The sequence below is a fragment of the Leptinotarsa decemlineata genome, unplaced genomic scaffold (assembly GCF_025532065.1).
Source record: "Leptinotarsa decemlineata unplaced genomic scaffold, Ldec_3_MD MMD2_tig00001393_RagTag_RagTag, whole genome shotgun sequence".
Classification (NCBI taxonomy): Eukaryota; Metazoa; Arthropoda; class Insecta; order Coleoptera; family Chrysomelidae; genus Leptinotarsa; species Leptinotarsa decemlineata.
This window is the reverse complement of record NW_027412562.1, coordinates 5878261-5899180: the sequence shown is the minus strand read 5'-3', so window position 1 is coordinate 5899180 and position 20920 is coordinate 5878261. Positions and strand designations below refer to the sequence as shown.

Sequence of the window (20920 nt, the reverse complement as noted above, 5' to 3'; positions counted from 1 at the left end):
GTTCTACACCTGAAAAGGTTTTTTATTACAAAGAACTAATAAAGGATATCTATCTATCTATCTATCTAATAGTAATTTATTGAACAAAATTACAAATTTGCTTACCTGGCTATCGACCGAAGTTCTCCCGCTCGTATTATTGAATTTTCTTATAATTGCGAATTGATTTATTGATTTATTTCAATGAGATTGGCGACAAACAATTTCAAAAGAAGGAAATAATATAACACATAATTTTCTTTTATTCAGATTTTCTTCAGTTCAGTTCAGATTTTTATTCGGTTAAGGAATGAATTTTTTGTTCATAGCTGTTTTTTTCACGTCAGACAGAAGACAAATGAAATTATGTTCAAAATGATGCAATATAATAGTTTTCGGATTGTCAGTCGATTACACAACACAACAAAAAAATATTTTTTGAATGTTTCCTACACTAAATTAGTCAATTTCTACTAATTTTGGGGTGATAAAAACGAAAATAACAATTTAAAATAAATTTTTTATTAGCTCTGGTTTTTGAGATACACAGTACTTAATCTTGAAGAGTAGTTATACTATACGTGAAAAGTGAAAGTACATAAAACAATATTGTTATGTTTCTTTTAGAATATTTTAAGTACAAAATTAATAAAAAAAACATTATTCTTAGTGTTTTGACAAATAAAAGAAGTTTGTACCATCAATTCATTGTAAGATCGCTGTCGTTTAGCTTGTCTTTTATAAAACACTTCTGGAGCATCCCTACACACAGACCAGCAGTAGTCTGCAAGCATTGCTTCATTCCAACGGCCCTGATATCTCTGTTCCATTAAGGCAATGTCTTGATGGAATCTTTCTCCATGTTCGTCACTCACAGCTCCACAGTTTTGTGGGAAGAAATTAAGATGAGAGTGAAGAAAATGAATTTTTAAGGACATGTTGCATCCAAGTTGGTGGTAAGCTTGAAGAAGCTCTTTAATCAATGCTGTGAAGTTATCATCTCTTTTGTTACCTAAAAACCCATGTACAACCCCCTTAAAGGCTTCCCAGGCTCTTTTTTCATTTCCTGTTAAAATCATGTCAAAAGCAGGATCATTTACGATTTCACGGATTTGAGGCCCAATAAAGATGCCTTCCTTGACTTTAGCATCACTCAACCTGGGAAACTTTGCTCTCAAGTACTTAAAAGCTTGTCCTTCCTGGTCCATGGCCTTCACAAAGTTTTTCATTAGTCCCAACTTAATATGTAATGGGGGAAGGAGAACATCCTTAGGATCTACAAGAGGCTCGTAAACTACATTTTTCTCATTATTTTTCATTTTTCATTATTTCTCAGATATTTTCTGAGTCGTCGGCGTATGATTGGTAGGCTCACGCCAAACCATAGGTACTGCAAAAGCCATTGCCCGGTTTTTATTTTTCAGCCACTCTCGCAATATGACGGAACAAGAATTACAACATATATGAGGAGCCCATGATTTATCTTGGTCCCCAACTTTCACACCAAAATAATGTTCATAGGCTGTCTTAACGATAGGTGTCATTTTACGTTTCTGAGCCTTAAATGTTATTTCACCACATATATAGCAAAAGCTATCGACAGAATTCACACACTTTCGAGGCATTTCAGATCAGCACTTAAATTAATTTAAAAATCAACTTCACACGATAATTTCAATAGCAACCACGTGCGTACAATTGACAAACTCACATAGGTTATGTTTACTACTTAAGAACAGCTGATGAGAGGGGTGTTATGTAAACAAACATGTGTACCAACTGTTGGTGATGAAATATTTCATTTGTTGAAAACTCAATATACATATATATAATATAATGATACTATATCTTGAAAACAAGAGCTAATATATAATTTTTATGGTCACTTTCGGTTTTAACACGTGGAAATACATTAAAATCATCTAATTTCAACCCCGAAACAAAAACTTTGTTGTGTTGTGTTATTGAAAACATGGCAGTTAAAATCTGAATATGACTTGCTAGTTTTGAAAACATAAACAAATTTCAAATAAACTAGGCGGTTTGAGAAAGTTTATGAAAATAAATACATATTTACAATATTGTATTGTTTTTGTAACACTTCAAAAAATAAGGTGGATGTTCAAATTTCGCAGGCTATGTATATTCGATTGTCGATTTTTTAAGTTTTTAATGTTGGTATACTTGTCTCAAACTTATGTTCACAATTAAAGATGTTTAACATGTTCAGTTTGATGGTGAGAGGCATGAAAGTTAGAAGTGTTTTGCTTGTTCGGCGATTTTCTGCTATGGAAAAAATTAGTCAAATAATTTGCATCAAATTTTGTGTAAAAAATGGAATTAGGTGCTCAAAAATACATGAAATGTTGACAGTGGCATATGGTGATTGTACTCCGAGTTGGAAAAATGTTTACAAGTACTACAAGTTTTTCACAGAAGATCGAGAAGATGTGAATGACGACACTCGCCCTGGACGCCCCAGCACATCAACAACCGATGAAAATGTGGAGAAAGTGAAGAAACTTGTTATGGAAAATCGTCGAATTACTATTGGAGAAGTTGCCGAGGATGGAAATAAGGGGTATTATCTGAAGTTACGCGCCTCTTGCGAAAAGTTGCGCTGCCGATGTTGTGGAAAAACAATTCATGGCTTTTGAATCACGATAATGCACCTGCTCACCCTTCATTGCTTGTCCGTAATTTTTGTGACCAAAATGTCTGTCTGTCTGTCAAGAGCCTCTTGGAAAGTCATTAACACAAAAAGGACTAGAGAATAATACTAGACTAGAAATAATAGATATTACTCCAAACGAATTTTATAACTTTTTTTCTGATGTGAGAGATGCAATACAAAAATTGAAACCAAAACATAGTAAAGATATCTATGATATGAACATTAATCTAATCAAGGAGCCGAAAGATGTATTAATCATTCCTCTAACCAAACTGTACAATGAAAACATCAGAAAAGGAGTATATCCAACGGAATTCAAGCTTGTTAAAATCATACCTAAAAAGGTAATAAAATGGACCCACCTATAAATGGACACACCTATAGCGCTCATTCCAGTTCTATCCAAGATATTTGAATTCCTTCGGAAAAATCAGCTACAGGATTTCTTTGAGGGAAACAGCCTGTTGATTAATGAACAATTCAGCTTTAGAATTGCCAAATCAACCGCATTAGCAGTCAATGATCTATGTGATCTATGGTAAAATTGTGGAATCTACTTTCTGTGACCTGTCAAAGGCCTTTGTGTATCACATGAAATCTTAATTATAAAACTTGAATTCTATGGCCTCACTGGAATAAATTTGAAACTGATCTCAAGTTACCTGGAAGATAGAAGACAAGTAACATTTTGCGGTGACACTCTCTCAGAAGAAAGAATCAACAGGCACGGTGTACCCCAAGGCTCAATTCTTGGTCCACTATTATTCCTAATTTACATCTACGGTATCAAATATGCCTTAGCTCATAGCTTCCTAGTACCTACTTTATGCTGATGATACGACCTTTACAAATTCCAAGAGAAGCATCAGACTGGTTCACTTCAGAACGGTTGCATCTAAATGGTAGCAAAACTAAATCATTGATTTTCTCCACCTATCAGAATGATATTTATAAAATTCTAGAATCAGTAAAGTTTTTGGCAACCCTCAGAAGTCGAAACTTGTGCGAGCTAAGGATTAACGAGGTCTTACCTTTTAACGTGTGATTCCTAACATAAAAGCATTTATTTTCTAAAAAATCTTAGATCAGTGGTGGACCAGAAAGTTTGTGTGATGACTTTCCAAGCTCTCATTCAATCAGTTTGTACGTATACGATAATAGTATGGGGACACTCCCCACATGGATTCAGAGTATTTGACGTTCAGAGAAGAGCAATATGTATACTTTCCGACTTGGGGTATCGTGCCGATGTCAGATAAAAATTTATTGATCTCAAAATCATGACCATTCCATCAAGATACATGTACGAATGCATTGTCTATATGCATGAAAATATTAGTCAATACAAAACTCAAAGCAATGTACATAATCACTACACAAGGAAAAGAGACAATATAAGAATGAATAGTCTTAGACTATATAAATCAAGGAATGCTTCACTTTATTATGGTCCATAATTCTACAACAAACTACCTTGCCAGATCAGGATCTTGAAACAAATGAACAAGAGATAAACAAATGAACAAGGGATTGTATTGAAAGATTATTTAACAAAGCCTTCTTTAGCTACAGTGAATTCCTTAACAGTAGATTTGAAATGAAATGTAATCTTTAGAAGGTTGTATTTATTGTCTTTGAGAAAATGAATTGAAAACTTTAAATTGTTGATATTGTGAAACCTACGTACCTACTTCGATATATTTTATATAATTTATAACTTATATTTCTGTATCTGTGCTGTATTGATCTGTGTAAAAACTTAATGTTTATTTTAACACCAATAAAATATTCTATTCTATTCTATGGTGTTTCAAAGTGTTGATGTTGAAATGTAGTTGAATTTGATGTAATTAACAATATACTGACTCCTGCTAGCTCATGATGTAGGGAGATGAGTTATTGGATAAAACAATGCTTTCAATGGAGTGGTATAAATTGGAGACTGTACATGTTAAAAATGTTGAAAGATCGAATGATCATAGCTCATATGTATCAAAACAGAACACACAATACTAAAAATTATTACTACAGATTCCTTCTAAACTTCAACAGAAATAATAGTACGAAGGAACTGATTACCTTTTATTATTTTATTGACGATTTATACATTATGAAGGCACCGTAAACTGAAGAGAACACTTAAAAGCCATCGTATAGTTTAATTTTCTGAAGAAAATCTGCAGTTGGTCAATTTGTATTTTGCCACAGACAAATTTCGTTTAAAATGTCAACAAAATTTCGATTTACGAAAAATATTTCCAATTAACTTAGATATTGGGACCAAAATCTGTGACTTTCTATATTTGAAAGCATTTCTGTTTTTCCATCAACCAGTTGACATCCCCCCACGAACAGCAACCCTCAGAAGTCTTGAGGAGATTCGTAAGAGTGAAAGATCGACGAGGTCTCACGTAATGACGTGCGATTCCCAACACATTTATTATTTACTCTCTAAGTGAGAGTGATGACATCTCCGATTATGAAGACGCCATTTGTGTAATCGACAGAGAACTCGATCCCCGAATGTCAAAGTTAAATGAGACTCCCCAAAGGAGGTTAGTTGTAAAGCGAAGCTTAAACATCGACCGCCGACGAGATTCGCCCTCTGTTTTTCATTGCAAGGTAATTAGCTGAAAACCAGAGCCCAAACGCATTTATCATTCAACACCAGACAGCGCTGTTTCGACCCTAGCATCAGTGATGCTAGGCTGAACCACGAATGCATTGCTGTCCTTAAAGGACAAACCTAAGTATGTGAGGGCAATGTTTTGAGCTATTTAACCTCTCTTTTAAATATTTGTTAGTAGTATATTATTCAATAATTCAGGTTATTTCTCACTAATAACTATCTAGAAAGTGTTATCGTTTTTATTCAATTGAACATTTCAAAACTTAAATTCTCTCTTGATTGTATGGAACGTAATCTATTTGCATCCATTTCAGTCCTGTCTAATTCCATGAATTCCGTCTGGAAATGAAGAGTTTATCTATTTTAAATAACACAAAACAATTTACATCTGGTATGTTATCTTTAGAACTTTTCATTGATGTAGTGTGGCAAGATAATTATATGCAGAGTAAGTACAGTTCAATGCCAAAGATAAATATACTTTCACGGGATATATTTGAACAGTTCTCGATATTATAAGTACTGGCAGTTGTTCACATGAATAGTGTAACTCGAAATATTCTGAAAAAATGTTTTGTTGGCTTCAACATTTTACCACTTGCAATGTTTAAAAAATGTTTCGGCAGTTTGATTTTTTTTACTTAAAATTTGAATGTACTCAATAAATGATCGATATGTGGACAATAGAATAGAATAGAATAGAATAGAATAGAATTCTATTCTTTCTATTCTATTCTATTCTACTCAATAAATGATCGATATGTGGACAATCAGTATCATTTTAAAGTTGTATAAGAATTACGATTCTTTACATGCCAGTAAACACTTGGATCTCTGCCTAATGTATTAGTCAACGCTTGCTTATGTTGAAATGATTCAAATTATCAAATTTATGAACATCTGCCGCCAATCCATAAACAAGGTGAATTTGTTTAGGAATAACAGTAAAGATAATCGGTTTGAATATTATAAAACACTTTTATACTGATTGGCTTGAAATTTTAATTATGTTTATTCGAAAAGTCGGTGTTATTATTCATTAATGCAGCTGGTGAATTAATAATAATGGCTGATTCACATACTAACGACGTCCATACCGTCGAATGCCAGTGGTGGCGATCAGAACCAGAGGCGTGAGAAATATTTGAAAAAGGGATTCAAAGATCCCACCTATCATGTGCAAATATAATATATAAAAATGGATGTTTGTTGGTTGGTTGGTAAGTGATAAACTTCTACATCACTCAACCAATCGTGATGAAACTTGACATGACAAGTAATTTTTCATAGCAATTTTTCTGTAACTCGCCACTAGATGGCGAGGTAGAACAATTTTTTGAAAGCACTGTTCTATAACGCTGCGCACGCCTAAGTTCATTGATTCTGATTCTGTCAAAACATTTGAACAGCAGCGATACAGCAACATAGTACTAGTAAGGTTATATTTTATTCAATAGTTTTCTATAAAAAATTATTTTATGAGAAGTAGGTAACAGCAATAGAAGCTTTTTCAATGAAATATTAAGGAACATTGCATACAAATTTAATTGTAATATAATATGGTAGTAGTTCATACATTCATCAAAGTTGGATACATTACTGTAAATATGAAACGTAAAAAAATATGTAAATACATATAAATAAATGAATATAATAAAACTAATATGTACTTTGAAAGTCAATATGAAAATGCCAATATAAAGATCTGTTAAAAATGTCAAGATCTATAGAAATCAAAAGTTAAAACTATTGAGGAGAGATACATATGTACAAGAAAATGAATATTTCGAAATATTAATTTCTCCCAACTACCTACACAGTAGGCTCTGGTAAACGTCTGTCGGAAAACAACTACTTCTCCGGCTATTACCACGCTGGATATTGATGCCTCACAGAGGCTAGTCCAGCAGCAGAACTACGCTGAAATTATTCAAGTAGATCACCTGCAGACCACGGTTTCGAGGTATTACCTCTCGTCAGTACAGGAAAGATTTTACCCAGACAGACACTTACCAGAGCCTACTCTGTAGGTAGTTGGGAGAGATTATTCTTTCCTTTAGTAGGTCCATTATGTCATAAACAAAACAAGAATATATAATTATTATTACTATCGTGTAAACATTGTATGTGTATTAAGGAAGCCTTTTGAATGATGCTCCGACAGAACTATAACATACTAAAAAAAGGTAACCCTCTTGACCAAACTGAACTAGATTTGAGATTATCAAGGGTAACACGTTTTCTAGTTTGTTTGTTTTCCTGGTGTTTTGTATTTCAAAACATTCCGAAGCCTTGAAGGAAATCTCTTGTTTATTACATATCTGAATCTCCCGTTAGTAGTATTGTACTAAACTCTAGTTATGTAAATTTCAACACCAGAGGAAGCTTATTTAGATTTGGTACATCTCTAAAGCAAATCTTACTTTTCATTGAATTCCATGTTATATAGATAGTAAATAGACCAATAGCAATAATTGTATTGACCCTAAATGTACCTACAACAAATTATACCTTTCTACCTAAGAGGTAGTTCCAAAATTTCACTTAGCATCATGACAGGCAAAAGTGTAGGTATAATGAGTGACTATAAATCAAATTTTCTGGTTGTGTCCTTTTCTCAGTATAGTGAGTTTACTGCTAATTATGGCATATCAACCTGATATTCAAATGGGTGGTGTCAATATAGGTATGCTATTCCGATTTAAATAATTATTGTTTAAATTTTGTTGAAGTCTAAGATTATCTTGGTTCAGTAGAGTCCTGATAATGACAACAATTATCCAAATAATTTTATTTGATAATTTTGTTATCACCCAAAACCCTTTTTCTATGGGGTACAAATATTTTCAGCATTTTGTATGGCAGAGACTTACTACCATAACTAATTGGGGGGTTCTCTCAATAGTTTCTTTGTGTTAAACCTTGAAATAAGACAATTTTCATTTTACCAGTAAAGTTTGTATTTCCTAGGTTCATGATTATTAAATAATATACAAACTAGAAGAAATATATAATTTTCATTCACTCATTTTTTTATTTGGTATGAAACTTCAATATTTATGATGCACTGTTTGGAACCTTTGGTGTAGTAATGAATATTACTGGAGTTCTTTCCCAACACCAAATCGTTATTTTTAACACCTCGACACGTTTCGATCACCAAGTGATCATCTTCAAGAGGAAGATTAAACAGGAAAGTTTCCTAAGCTAACGCTATTTATGCTATACAGGTATACTATACAGGTAAACCATATAGGTATACCACCCATAATACCTCCCTAAATTAATTTTACAATTTGCCTTATCTATTATTTTACAATATGTCCTTATCTAGTGTTTAAATGTTATTATAAATAACATCTATAATATATACATCTATAATATATAACATCTATAATATAACATAATGTATAAAGTTATATATGAAAGTAGTAATTAAAATGGAATAATTTACACAATTATAAAGGAATGTTACCGAAAAATCCCGAAATATAAAATTTAATTCAATTTCTCAGTATGAAGTGAACGTGTACGATCAAAAAATTACAACAAAAAATACAGGTCCGTATTTAAAAATTCAAAGATGGGGAGGCCCAAGTCAGATGACACCATATATAAAAGATTCATGGATATATTCTGAGAGCCCACATCAAGTGCCAATAGCAAAATGTGGACAGATTTTCAATATGTCTGCGAATAAAGAAGATATAGGCAAAAACATAATTTGGTATTTTTTGGTTTTTCCTGTATATCTTCTGTCTATCTCTTATCGTTTACGAGATCCCCATGTACAGAAACGAATTTGAATAGCCCTGTATATGAATTTAGATTTTCAATGAGTATCATATTATTAGTAATTTTGTATAGTTCCAAAGATTGAGTGTCGCATGGTTTATTATACATTGAATGGCCCTATTTTTAGGAGGGGTAAATTTTTGGGAAAGGAGTGTTTTGTCTTTCTACTTTTCTATCTTTATGCAAAACTATGTGGGAATCTTACAAAGAAAAGAAGAAAACAGGTAATCTTTCAAAATGAAAAATAAAATTTATACAAGGATTTTTAAATCATGAGAAGTAACTTTCAGGCACGAACTGAAAGAAAAAGCCCTCTCAAAACAAAAACTTTCATATAAACATTGAATTACACAAAAGAAAAGTACTTTCGAAACAGCTACTTTTATATAACCATTGAATTAACAAAAAACACTTCTTCTATCATTCGTTATGGAACTGAATCAGATATCATTCACAGGATTGCTACACAATATAGTACAGTAGAATTCATATATAACGACTCCGCTTATAACGACTATCCGTTTAGAGCGACGATAATGTTTACTCAAGTTTAGTTTCATATTTAGTTATTGAGAAAATATACCGTTTAGTGCTACTCAGGTTTACGCGATCAACCTCTTATAGCGACCGTTTTTCATGATAATACATCCGGTTAAAACAAACGTCACGCAATGTTTTGTTTACACAATCTGCGCACCAATACCTCGGTGCACTCCCTCTTCTTCAAGCAAGGGACAATTTTTAACTGTTACAAACACGCTGGTTTTGTGCGAAACAATGTAGAATGTAGCCTAACTTCAAACCCAGATGATTTCAACTAAGAAGACGACGTGAGGCTGAGCATTTGGGCGAGGGCTAGTGATATGAATCAGTTACCCATAACAAACGAGGACTTTGAACAATACGCGTGTGTCGATGATGCTGTCGCCACTTGTGAGGAACCGTCTGATGAAAACATTGTGGAAAATATAATTGCCAACGACGTGAATAGCAAAGATAATGTCGGTGGTGATGACGCACCAGAGGAGATTTATCCAACCTTGAGTGTGTCTGAGGCTCTGAAAGCCTCGGAAACGCTCAATGTCTGTTCAGACTAACTTGGATGAAAACAATGATGTCGCGAATTCATAACGCTATACGAAATTCTTACTACCGAACAAAAGTTTGTCAAAAAAAAACTCAAATAACAGACTTTCTACGTTAGTAACACAGTTTTTTCGTGCATTGCGTGTGTATTTTATCTCTTTGTTATTACAGTACATAATTTATGATGGAGGGTTAGAATACGATATATTTAGAAAAGAAACGCACGTACAGGTATATTCCTGACAGTTCACATCACTGTGGACAGCATAAACGTGCTGGGTTGAATTTTTTATTGCATCGTCTTTTGACTTGCCCTCTAACACATGATAGGTTCAAAAAAGAAAGACGTACAATACAGGAAATAGCAGCCACTAACGGTTTCTCGAGGGGTATTGTAGATGACATAATAAGGAAAAAGAAGTTTAGGTTAAGAATGAACGAAATCTCGACTTTTAGAAAGGACAAAAACCAAGATAAATACATCTCAGTTCCATACCACCAATATACGAGGAACTTAGGAAAGACTTTCAAGGAATTAGGTATGTAGGTGTTTTTTAAAACAAGTCATACACTACAGAGCCTTTTGGGAAGTCCAAAAGACAAAGTCGAGAATTCGGAAAAGTATGGAATTTATTAAATTGAATGTAAGGACTGCGACGCAAACTATTATGGACAGACAAAAAGATCTATTAAAGTAAGATATAAGAAACACCTAGCACACTTAAAATATGGAAGACCTGAAAAATCAGCAGTTGCCCATCATATTTTGCAACAAAACCATTCCATAGACTTCAGTTCATTAAGATTAGTTAGACAAGTTAACAACAACAGGCAAATAGATGCCTATGAGAGTGTAGAAATAAGTAAACACAATAATATTATGAATAACGATGACGGGTCTATACCAAAGATTATATAGCGTGTTAAAATAAAATAAAATAATGTTGTTGGGTTTATTGATTACTACATAAGGACACATTGAAAAAATAAATTTGGATAGGCAATATTGTGAAATTAATTTTTATATAGCTGAAAATTGTTTTATATAAACATACATTGTAAAATAATAGATAAGGCAAAATTGTAAAATTAATTTAGGTTGGTATGCCTGGATGGTTTACCTGTATGAGTTACCTTTATAGCATAAATAGGATTAGCTCGCACTAGTCCTTAGTTTTAATCTTCCTCTTTGAAGATGATCACTTGGTGATCGAAACACGTGTCGAGGTGTTAAAAATAACGATTTGGTTTGGGAAAAAACTCCAGTAATATACAGTACATAATGTAGGTACATATGTTTGTACATTAGGATATTTAAGAACTTTTAAAATAAAGCATATGTGATTCCTATAAAATGTTTTATTCGCCTATCGATCAGCAATCCGAATAGCTAAATGAAAGACTAATGAAGTAATGAACACTTTATTACCACAAAATTATTCCGTTTTGTGCGCCGTCCGGGTAGTACGACATAGTATATCCGGTCCCTTGAAGGTCGTTATATCCGGATTCTACTGTATATGAAAGAGGTGAAATTTCACTAATATGGAACACTGAACATCCGATGTTTTGGAATAAGACTATTGCCTCTTCAGAACCGATCTGGATAACATTTTGAAATTAAGCGCCCAATTCATTCATTAAATTGCGACTTTATGTCACGAATCTACTCATGTCATCGATGACAGTACGTAATGACATTAATTCGCTTATTGGATTTGATGCCAGCCCTTATATAATTATAGGTGGGATTAATTTTTGGGATAGAAATATTTTGGTTGAACTGGAAGGGGTATATTTTTAGTAGAGAATAATTTTTGAAAGATTCCCACATTTTTTTGTATAACGTCGGAGAAGAGGAAAGTCAAAACCTTTCTTCTCCAAAGGTTTTGGCTTTCTACTTCATAGCTTTATTCATTAAAGGAAACATTATATTTTTGGTTTTTCAGTGCAGGATGACCAAATTCAGATATCTAATTTGAGAGAAAATATGAGCATTATGAATTAGGATTTCTATATGACTATCTAAAGAAAATATTCTTCTGATTCCTCCCACCAGTGGTACAATCGATTCTTTAATTTTATTCATTACTTTCAAAGTTTTAATCTTTATCAATTATTAGGCCAAAATATTTATGTTTTTCAACTTGATTGATCAACTTGTTCTTAAGTTTAAGACTCTGTTTGATATTATTCATGTTTTTTTGTTCTTTTTGTTGGAGAATCTGATACTAAGGATTGAAAATTTCAGTTGAAACAATATTTATCAACTTTGTTGCTTTGGTAGAGGTGCTACACCTGAAACTTCAATAATGAATGAAAATGAATTGTTTTGATTTCTTTTTTTTGTAGAAACAATTTTGAGCATATCTAATGAGGATTTGTTTTAATAAGTTGATTTTAATATTGTTTGATTAATTTTTATATATTTATTTTATGTATTGATATTTTTCAGATGTTGAAGATGCCGTGCAGTGGCCAGTTAGATGTAGTTTATTTCCGCACATTCCACCTTACATTTGTTTTACTTCGCATGACTCCGAAACAGAAGCTAAAATTCCCAATGGTAAAAAGTTCCTCAAATGGAAGTTGAGTACCATTACGCCAGTTATAGTTAGGAAAACTTTAACAAATTCTGGTTTTGCGTTGGTTAGAAGTGAGTTTACGAGAGGTGTGCACCCATTAACCAGTTATCCTTATTTTCCTCTCCACGTTAACATGCCTGTCCTTTTTGTCCATACCGAAAGAATTTTTTTCCATCAATAACCCACATCAATTTTTTTTAGAATCCAATCAGTGGCTAGGTACATGGGGAAAACACATGAAGTCCCCGATGTTTAGGACATTGAGAGATTATCAAAAACTCAATCATTTCCCAGGAACATTTCAGTTAGGAAGAAAAGATAGACTATGGAGAAATTTTCAAAGGATGATTAGTAGATACGGTCATAAAGAGTGAGTACATTTCTGTTTTTCTATGTGAAACTCAGTGACATTGCAAAAAATGCAATCTCCTTGCATATTTTATTATTTGATTACAATTTTCAATAATTAACAATCTATTGTTCCTTCCAAATATAGTTCTCTCAATATGTACAATATAATTTTATAAGGAAATTTCTTATCAAAGTGCAATTATTTGATGATAATTTTATTACATCACATCTGAAGTCAACCATAATCGATATGGAACACATTTATTTTTTCTATGTTGGTTATTTTGCTTATTTGTTCTTATTGTTACTTTTTTCCCCGTGGGTTGACCAATAATTGACTACACTGAATAATCAAACTTAACTTTATTTCACTTTAAATACAATAAACACTTCAACTATTATTCGAATTTCTATCGCCTCACTAGATCGCTTCGCGTACCTCAATGTAACTTCCACTTGACTGTCTCGATATGCTCGTGGCTAGTGTTTATATATCGTAATCGAATGCGCTAGAAATTTTCGCCGAAATTTCATCGAAATCGGTAGCATTATTCTCGCTTCATCTAGAGCGGCAGCGAACATCGTACATTAGCGCGCTCTTAGCTACGTCACAATTTGTTTATGTCTACCAGTGGCGGCCGGCTTTATTTTCTTTAGGGCATGATTTACAACATTATTGTCTTATGATGCACTGTTTGGAACTTTTGGTGTAGTAATGAATGTTACTGGAGTTTTTTCCCAACACTAAATCGTTATTTTTAACACCTCGACACGTGTTTCGATCTCCAAGTGATCATCTTCAAGAGGAAGATTAAACTGGAAAACTTGCGAAACTAACCCTATTTATGCTATACAGGTATACCACACCTTTGGTGTCTTAAATTATTTTTACAATATGTTTAAATGTTATAGTTATATATAAAACAATTTTCAAGCTATATATTTCACAATATTGCCTATCTAAACTTATTTTTACAATGTGTCCTTATGTAATAGTCAGTAAATCTAATAATATTATTTTAACAAGCTATTCAGTATGCTATTTGGTATTGGTCCGTCATCATTATTCATAATACATTTACTTATTTCTACACTATCCTAGGCATCTAGTTGCCTGTTGTTAACTTGTCTAACTAATCTTAACGAACTGAAGTCTGTGGAATGGTTTTGTTGCAAAATATGATAGGCGACTGCTGAATCTTCAGGTCTTCCATATTTTAAGTATGCTAGGTGTTCCTTATATCTTACTTTAATAGATCTTTTTGTCTGTCCATAATATTTTGCATCGCAGTCCTTACATTCAATTTCATAAATTCCAGACTTTTCCGAAATCGATGAATTCGTTTCTCTTACTAATTTGTGTATGAAACAAAATCGGTTCCAGGTAGAAGGTTGCTTTTATGAACAACAGGAAGGAACGGCTATTGGGAAACCCTTTGTCCCCCTACCTGACAGACCTGTTCATGAGCAGATTCGAAATGTAAACCAAAGAAAAGTCAAAGTATTTTCCTAGGATTTGGCTAAGGTATGTGGATGGTATTTTCGCGATATTCGATACCAAAAAATCGAATATTCAGGACTTTGTTTCCTTTTTAAATAATAGATGTCCATCAAAAAAATTCACATATGAGTTAGAAAATAAGGGACAACTACCATTTCTTGACGTTTTGGTAGTGAGGAGCCAATATGGAGGGTTAGAATACAATATATTTATTAAAGAAACAAGCACGTACAGGTATATTCCTGACAGTTCACATCACTGTGGACAGCACAAACGTGTTGGGTTCAATTTTTTAGTGCATCGTATTTTGACTTTCCCTCTAGCACATGAGAGGTTCACAAAAGAAAAATGTATAATACAGAAAATAGCAGCCGCTAACTGTTTCTCGAGAGGTATTGTGGATGACATAATAAGGAAGAAGAAGTTAGGTTAAGAATGAACGAAATCTCGACTTTTAGAAAGGACAAAAACCAAGATAAATACATCTCAGTTCCATACCACCAATATACGAGGAACTTAGGAAAGACTTTCAAGGAATTAGGTATGTAGGTGTTTTTTAAAACAAGTCATACACTACAGAGCCTTTTGGGAAGTCCAAAAGACAAAGTCGAGAATTCGGAAAAGAATGGAATTTATTAAATTGAATGTAAGGACTGCGACGCAAAATATTATGGACAGACAAAAATATCTATTAAAGTAAGATATAAGGAACACCTAGCACACTTTAAATATGGAAGACCTGAAAAATCAGCAGTTGCCCATCATATTTTGCAACAAAACCATTCCATAGACTTCAGTTCGTTAAGATTAGTTAGACAAGTTAACAACAGGCAACTAGATGCCTAGGATAGTGTAGAAATAAGTAAATGTATTATGAATAATGATGACGGACCAATACCAAATAGCATACTGAATAGCTTGTTAAAATAATATTATTAGATTTACTGACTATTACATAAGGACACATTGTAAAAATAAGTTTAGGTACATAAGGACGTATTGTAAAATTAATTAGATTAGGCAACTTGTAAAATTAATTTAAGACACCAAAGGTGTGGTATACCTGTATGGTATACCATATTTACCTATTTACCCATATTTACCCTATTTATGCTATACAGGTATACATGTTTTTTCAATGAGTTTCATATGCAATCAAAAATATAATTAGAATCCACGAAAACCGATAAATTCTGTAGATAAATCATTTCTTGTAATTTCTGCCAAGATATTAATTTTTCACCTGGACTGGTTTGAAATCGTAAATTAGTAAAAAATGTACCGTTATTCATTTGAGAAGTTTATTGAGGAAATATTTAATTTGCAAGTCTTTATCATTATGATGTGGAAAATTGAGTAGACGTGCCAAATTACACTGGTTGACAGAATTTTGGCCAATGCAAGTGATTAAGATCTTCCTGAAAATTTTCCAAACATCTAATTATATCAATTGGACGGGTCGAAATCAACAAACACAATATTATTATTTCAAACTATTTTTAACATAATTGACTGAAGTGTATTCCATGAGTTGGTGAAATGCTACACAATAAGTTGATGATTCACTCAGAAGTCGATTCGAAGATGATTCATTCCAAACAGAAATGCATATCTGCATGAGTGCAATTCGTTAGTTTAGATGTTAATGTTATTTAATATTTGTTGTTATTGTTACATAATTAGTAATGAAAAATTGTAAAAATAATAATTTCCAAAAGAAACATTCAATTCCCCATATTATTCCTTGTGAGGTCCAGGGATATGCAATTAGGTCGACTTTTTTTTCTTAAAAACTAAGCAAGATACGAAAAAAATTCAAGAGACAAAAGAGTTGTATTTCTAATTGCTTAATCCAAAGAAATAATAAAAATTGCATAAAAGTCAGTGGCGTATATTTTTAAGTCAAAAATATTCGTTCAAATCCCGCTCGAGACGCCACTGGACTTGATAAATTGAATCACGTTCGGGCTAAATTAGCTCCTTAATGTTATAAATACCATTGCCAAATTACAACAAAATTAGGTAAAGGATATTTAAGATATTTACGAATAACAAAACCCTGTATCTTGAGAACGAAGGATTTGCGGACCCATGTTTATATGAACAATTCGTCTTAAAATTACCTAAATAATCGTCTGTCAAATTTATGGTACATAATTAATCAACACCCTGTATTTCTGTTTTAAAATCTGTTTTTCCGTTAGTCAGCTGTCGCCCCCATACGAATGACAACTCTCAGAAGTTGAGAAACTTGTGCGAGCTAAGGACTAACGAGGTCTTACCTTTTAACGTGTGATTCCTATACACATAAGTAAAGGTAGAAATTAAATTTTTCAATATTAAATCGTCGTTTTTCCCGTCACAGAAAAAAAATGTGTATTATACACGAGCTAAAATCTAATACTTTTTTCCCTTGTATAATAAATAACTATTATTTCATCTGGGATGAGAGTTTTCAATATATAGAGTAAGAAATTCTCTATTGATCAGTATATACCATGACACAGAATAAATATCTATTGAGATACAGATACAGATACACATGATATTGAAACAGACAAAGCTTATATCTATCACAGTGACCACTATCCAAATTCTAGCAAAGTAACTGAACACTTATACATTTTTCAGATTCGGATTTCTACCTCATACCTACATTCTACCTCAAGAAATTAAATTGTTGAAGCAATCGTGGGAATTCAAAAACGGCAGCGGTGGTGAGATGTGGATCATCAAGCCTGTAAGTACTAAAATTATTGATACTAAATAAGTCTTCATTTAAAAAATTCAACAATATATTTTTCTCTCTTACAGCCAGCTTCTGCACGGGGGGTAGGCATTAAAGTGATAAATAAATGGTCCCAACTTCCAAAGAAAACTTCCATAGTTGTACAAAAGTATATTTCCAATCCTTATTTGATAAACGGAAGCAAGTTCGATCTCAGGCTGTACGTTGTGGTAACTAGCTTCCACCCGTTGACGATATACCTCTACCCAGATGGATTAGCAAGGTTTGCCAGCGGTAAGAAGTTGAACAAATTGAGTTTCTCTAGTAATGAAGTTTCTTTTAAGTAAAAATAAAATAAAATATTCAAGGCCAGTCATGTTTTCTACTGCTCTGGCTAGTAAAATGTTTTTTAACCATTACCAATTTCTCTTTTATTGATATTGTTTGTTTTTTCAGCGAAATACAGCGACGATGCCAAAGATTTGAAAGATAGATATATGCATTTAACAAATTACAGTATTAACAAACTTTCGAGCCAGTATACTGCCAATGAAGATGCAAATGCTTGCCAGGGTCATAAATGGTAAGTCATAAATCAGGTCAGGGCAGATTTGTTGTTGAATTTTCACCCCACTAACCTGAATAAATGATTATCTGTGTTATCAGAATTAAAAAAAAAAGTATCACGTCTTGGGTTTGTAATTTGATAATATCTGGTAAATTAAATTTATTTTTGTTAATGAAGGGTTTTGGCCTTCTACTTCATCATACATACATACATACATACAACAAAATATACGTAAAAAAAAGTTGAAAAACCACAATCAAATCAAGATTCAAGGAGAAAATCATCCACAGAGTGGTATGGTTTTTGCAATAGAAAAATCTTGAGTCGCCTTTTAAAGACATTGATATTTGAGGATTTAATGTCCTCACTAAGCTTATTATATAGCTTAACCCCCCAATGCATGGGGTGATTGTTTGATACTGTCAATCTACTATAAGGTTGATGAAGTTGAGAGTTATTGCTATAGATGAACTGCCTACTGTGGAAAAAATTCATTTAATTAAACCAATTTCAAATGTTGGTGTCTCAGAATTTAGGTTTATTATCAGCTATTATATCCCAAGGACATTGATAACTAACGAAATAATTTTATCACAGTTTTCGAAAGCACGTTATTTGGTAACATCCCGACGCCGAAAGCGGAGGGATGTTACCTAAAATAACGTGCTTGAGGAAGTTGTGATAAAATTATGAGTTATTTATCAATGTTCGAGGGATATTCGGTGAGAAAATTTTTTGCAATTCGAACAAAATTATTTATTGAACACACAGTTATTAAAATATTAATCTTGCATGATATTATACTCCTTGTAATACTTTTCTTGTAATAATTTGCTTGTTATATTCCATACGGTTTTAACAGTAGCCTCCTTAAACTCTGTGCTATCCTTTTTTCTCATATTAATCGCCCAATCCTTGAGTATTAATGCAAGCTCTTCGAGAGTACGATTTCCATCCAATTCATATTTTCTGGCGTCACAAAACTCCATAAATATTTTCCAAGTGTATTTTTTACTATTGACAGTATTTTTTGGTGTATTTTCTTCAATGATTTTGTCAATTGCCGCATCATTTTGAACACCAAAGCGAGGAAGTGACATTTTCGAAATAAATTGAATTACTGAAATGTCAAACAACTTTATTGTGTTGGTTGCTTAGCAATGTCATGACATAAGTGATAACTACCCGTGAAAACTATCCATGGATAGTTATCAGTGTAATGATGGTTTCATTGGTTATTTCGACACACATGACTAGAAATAGACAAATTTGATAGGATAATTTTTTTGGCAAAACATTTTCAGTAAAATCAAATGGTCAAATTATTACAAGTCTACTGATCCGGATTTTTTAGCAACGTTTATATATGAAGAAATCAGATATGCAAGTGAAGTAGCTTTCCCTGAGAAAAAAGTAAATCGAAGACAAAGAAAAATTAATTGGTTTGATGATGATTTGAAACAAATGAGGGATAGTATAAATAATCAGAAGGACATTTGTTAATGACAGGCAGTGAAATACATAAAAGAAAATATATAAACATGAGAAACAGTTACAGGAGAAAAATGAAAGAAACTAAATCTACTTGCTATAATGACAAAATTCTAAACAGTGATAATGTTGGTAAAACAACATGGTCAATAAAAAATCAATTTAATGGAAAGTCACAAGTCGTCCATAAAAATTCAGATATTTCTGCTGATACTTTCAATAGCTATTCAACTTCTGTAATTGATGAGCTAATTACAAAAATTACTGACCCAGGTACTGATGGTGCAGATCTGATGAAGACTTCACTGACAGATTCATTTTTCTTGAAACCAACTAATTAAACTGAAATGCAAACTATAATTGATCAATGAGGTCTACATCACAAGCAATGACGGAAATTGTTCGCACCATTGCACTCGCTTACTTCTTTGGGATCTATCTAAAGCATTTGACAGTGTTTCACATGACTTATTATTGAGAAAACAGGCAGGCTGCAATATATATTATATAACAATGTAAAATCTGATACTAAAATTGTTAAGCATGGATTACCTCAGGGATCCCTACTTGGTCTCCTTTTATTTATTGTATACATAAATGATCTTCCTATATATATATTGATACAGCAGATGTTTCTTTATATGCCGATGATGCATCTTTTGTCATAAGTAACCAACAAGTGAGGAAACAAGATCAGTTGTCATGTGAAACACTGGCAAAATGTGGAACATACTTTAGTGCTAATGTTCTATGCTTAAACGCAAATAAGACTCAGGAAATAACCATTGCAAATAGATCCCAAATGTCTGACGGTGACAAAGAGGTGTGTCTACGAGGATTCTACCTTGACAAATTAAATTGGAATGGAGATGTGACATCATTATGTAAAAAACTCTCAAAGTGTTCCTACGCATTGAGAGGACTAAGGAGTTTAGTTTCGAACAATGTGCTGAGAACTGCATATTTTGGCATGGCTCATTGCCACATAAACTATGGAATACTGATATGGGGTGCTTCCTCACATGCAAGTGAAGTATTCATTATCCAAAAAAAGATAATGAGAGATTTACTTGTTTCCAGAACCCATGCTACACTAATCTTCATAAAATGGGTCATATTTACATTACCTTCCATATATATACTAGAAGCAGTATTGTTTGTACATAAAAATAAATATAATAGTGGCTCCAGCATTCACAATTATGATACAGAACACAAAGATATCATCAGGCTATCGAAAATGCATTATCAAAACACAGTCAAACAAACGGAGTTTCTTCTAATAAAAATATAGAACACTTTGCCTAGTGAGTGGAAAGACCTTCATATGAAAGAATTGAAGTTCAAAGTAAAAAATTCCAAAATTCCCTTGTCAACAAAGGCTTCTATAAGATTGATGAGGTATTCAATTGTCAGTGGACCTAATATATGTACCTATATGTGAACATGTGTGTATATATGTGTATTTATATTGTGAGTCATAACTATTGTGAGATTTTTTTTATGAAAGAAAGAAAATTTTGTTATTGCAGA

The 20920-nt window shown here is 32.7% G+C and overlaps 1 protein-coding gene across 4 annotated transcripts in view; it reads left to right on the top strand.

Annotated features, from left to right (window-relative positions):
- LOC111511480 (tubulin monoglutamylase TTLL4) overlaps positions 1–20920 on the top strand; it is a 51578-nt gene that overhangs the window by 12859 nt on the left and 17799 nt on the right. For 3 of the 4 annotated variants that reach the window (XM_074175888.1, XM_023167490.2, XM_074175890.1), the window contains 5 exons: positions 12619–12834; positions 12950–13118; positions 17232–17340; positions 17415–17622; positions 17785–17911. In XM_074175888.1, the coding sequence (XP_074031989.1) occupies positions 12619–12834; positions 12950–13118; positions 17232–17340; positions 17415–17622; positions 17785–17911 (829 nt within the window). The remainder of the gene's footprint in view (positions 1–12618; positions 12835–12949; positions 13119–17231; positions 17341–17414; positions 17623–17784; positions 17912–20920) is intronic. The other variant, XM_074175889.1, reaches the window with a different exon arrangement.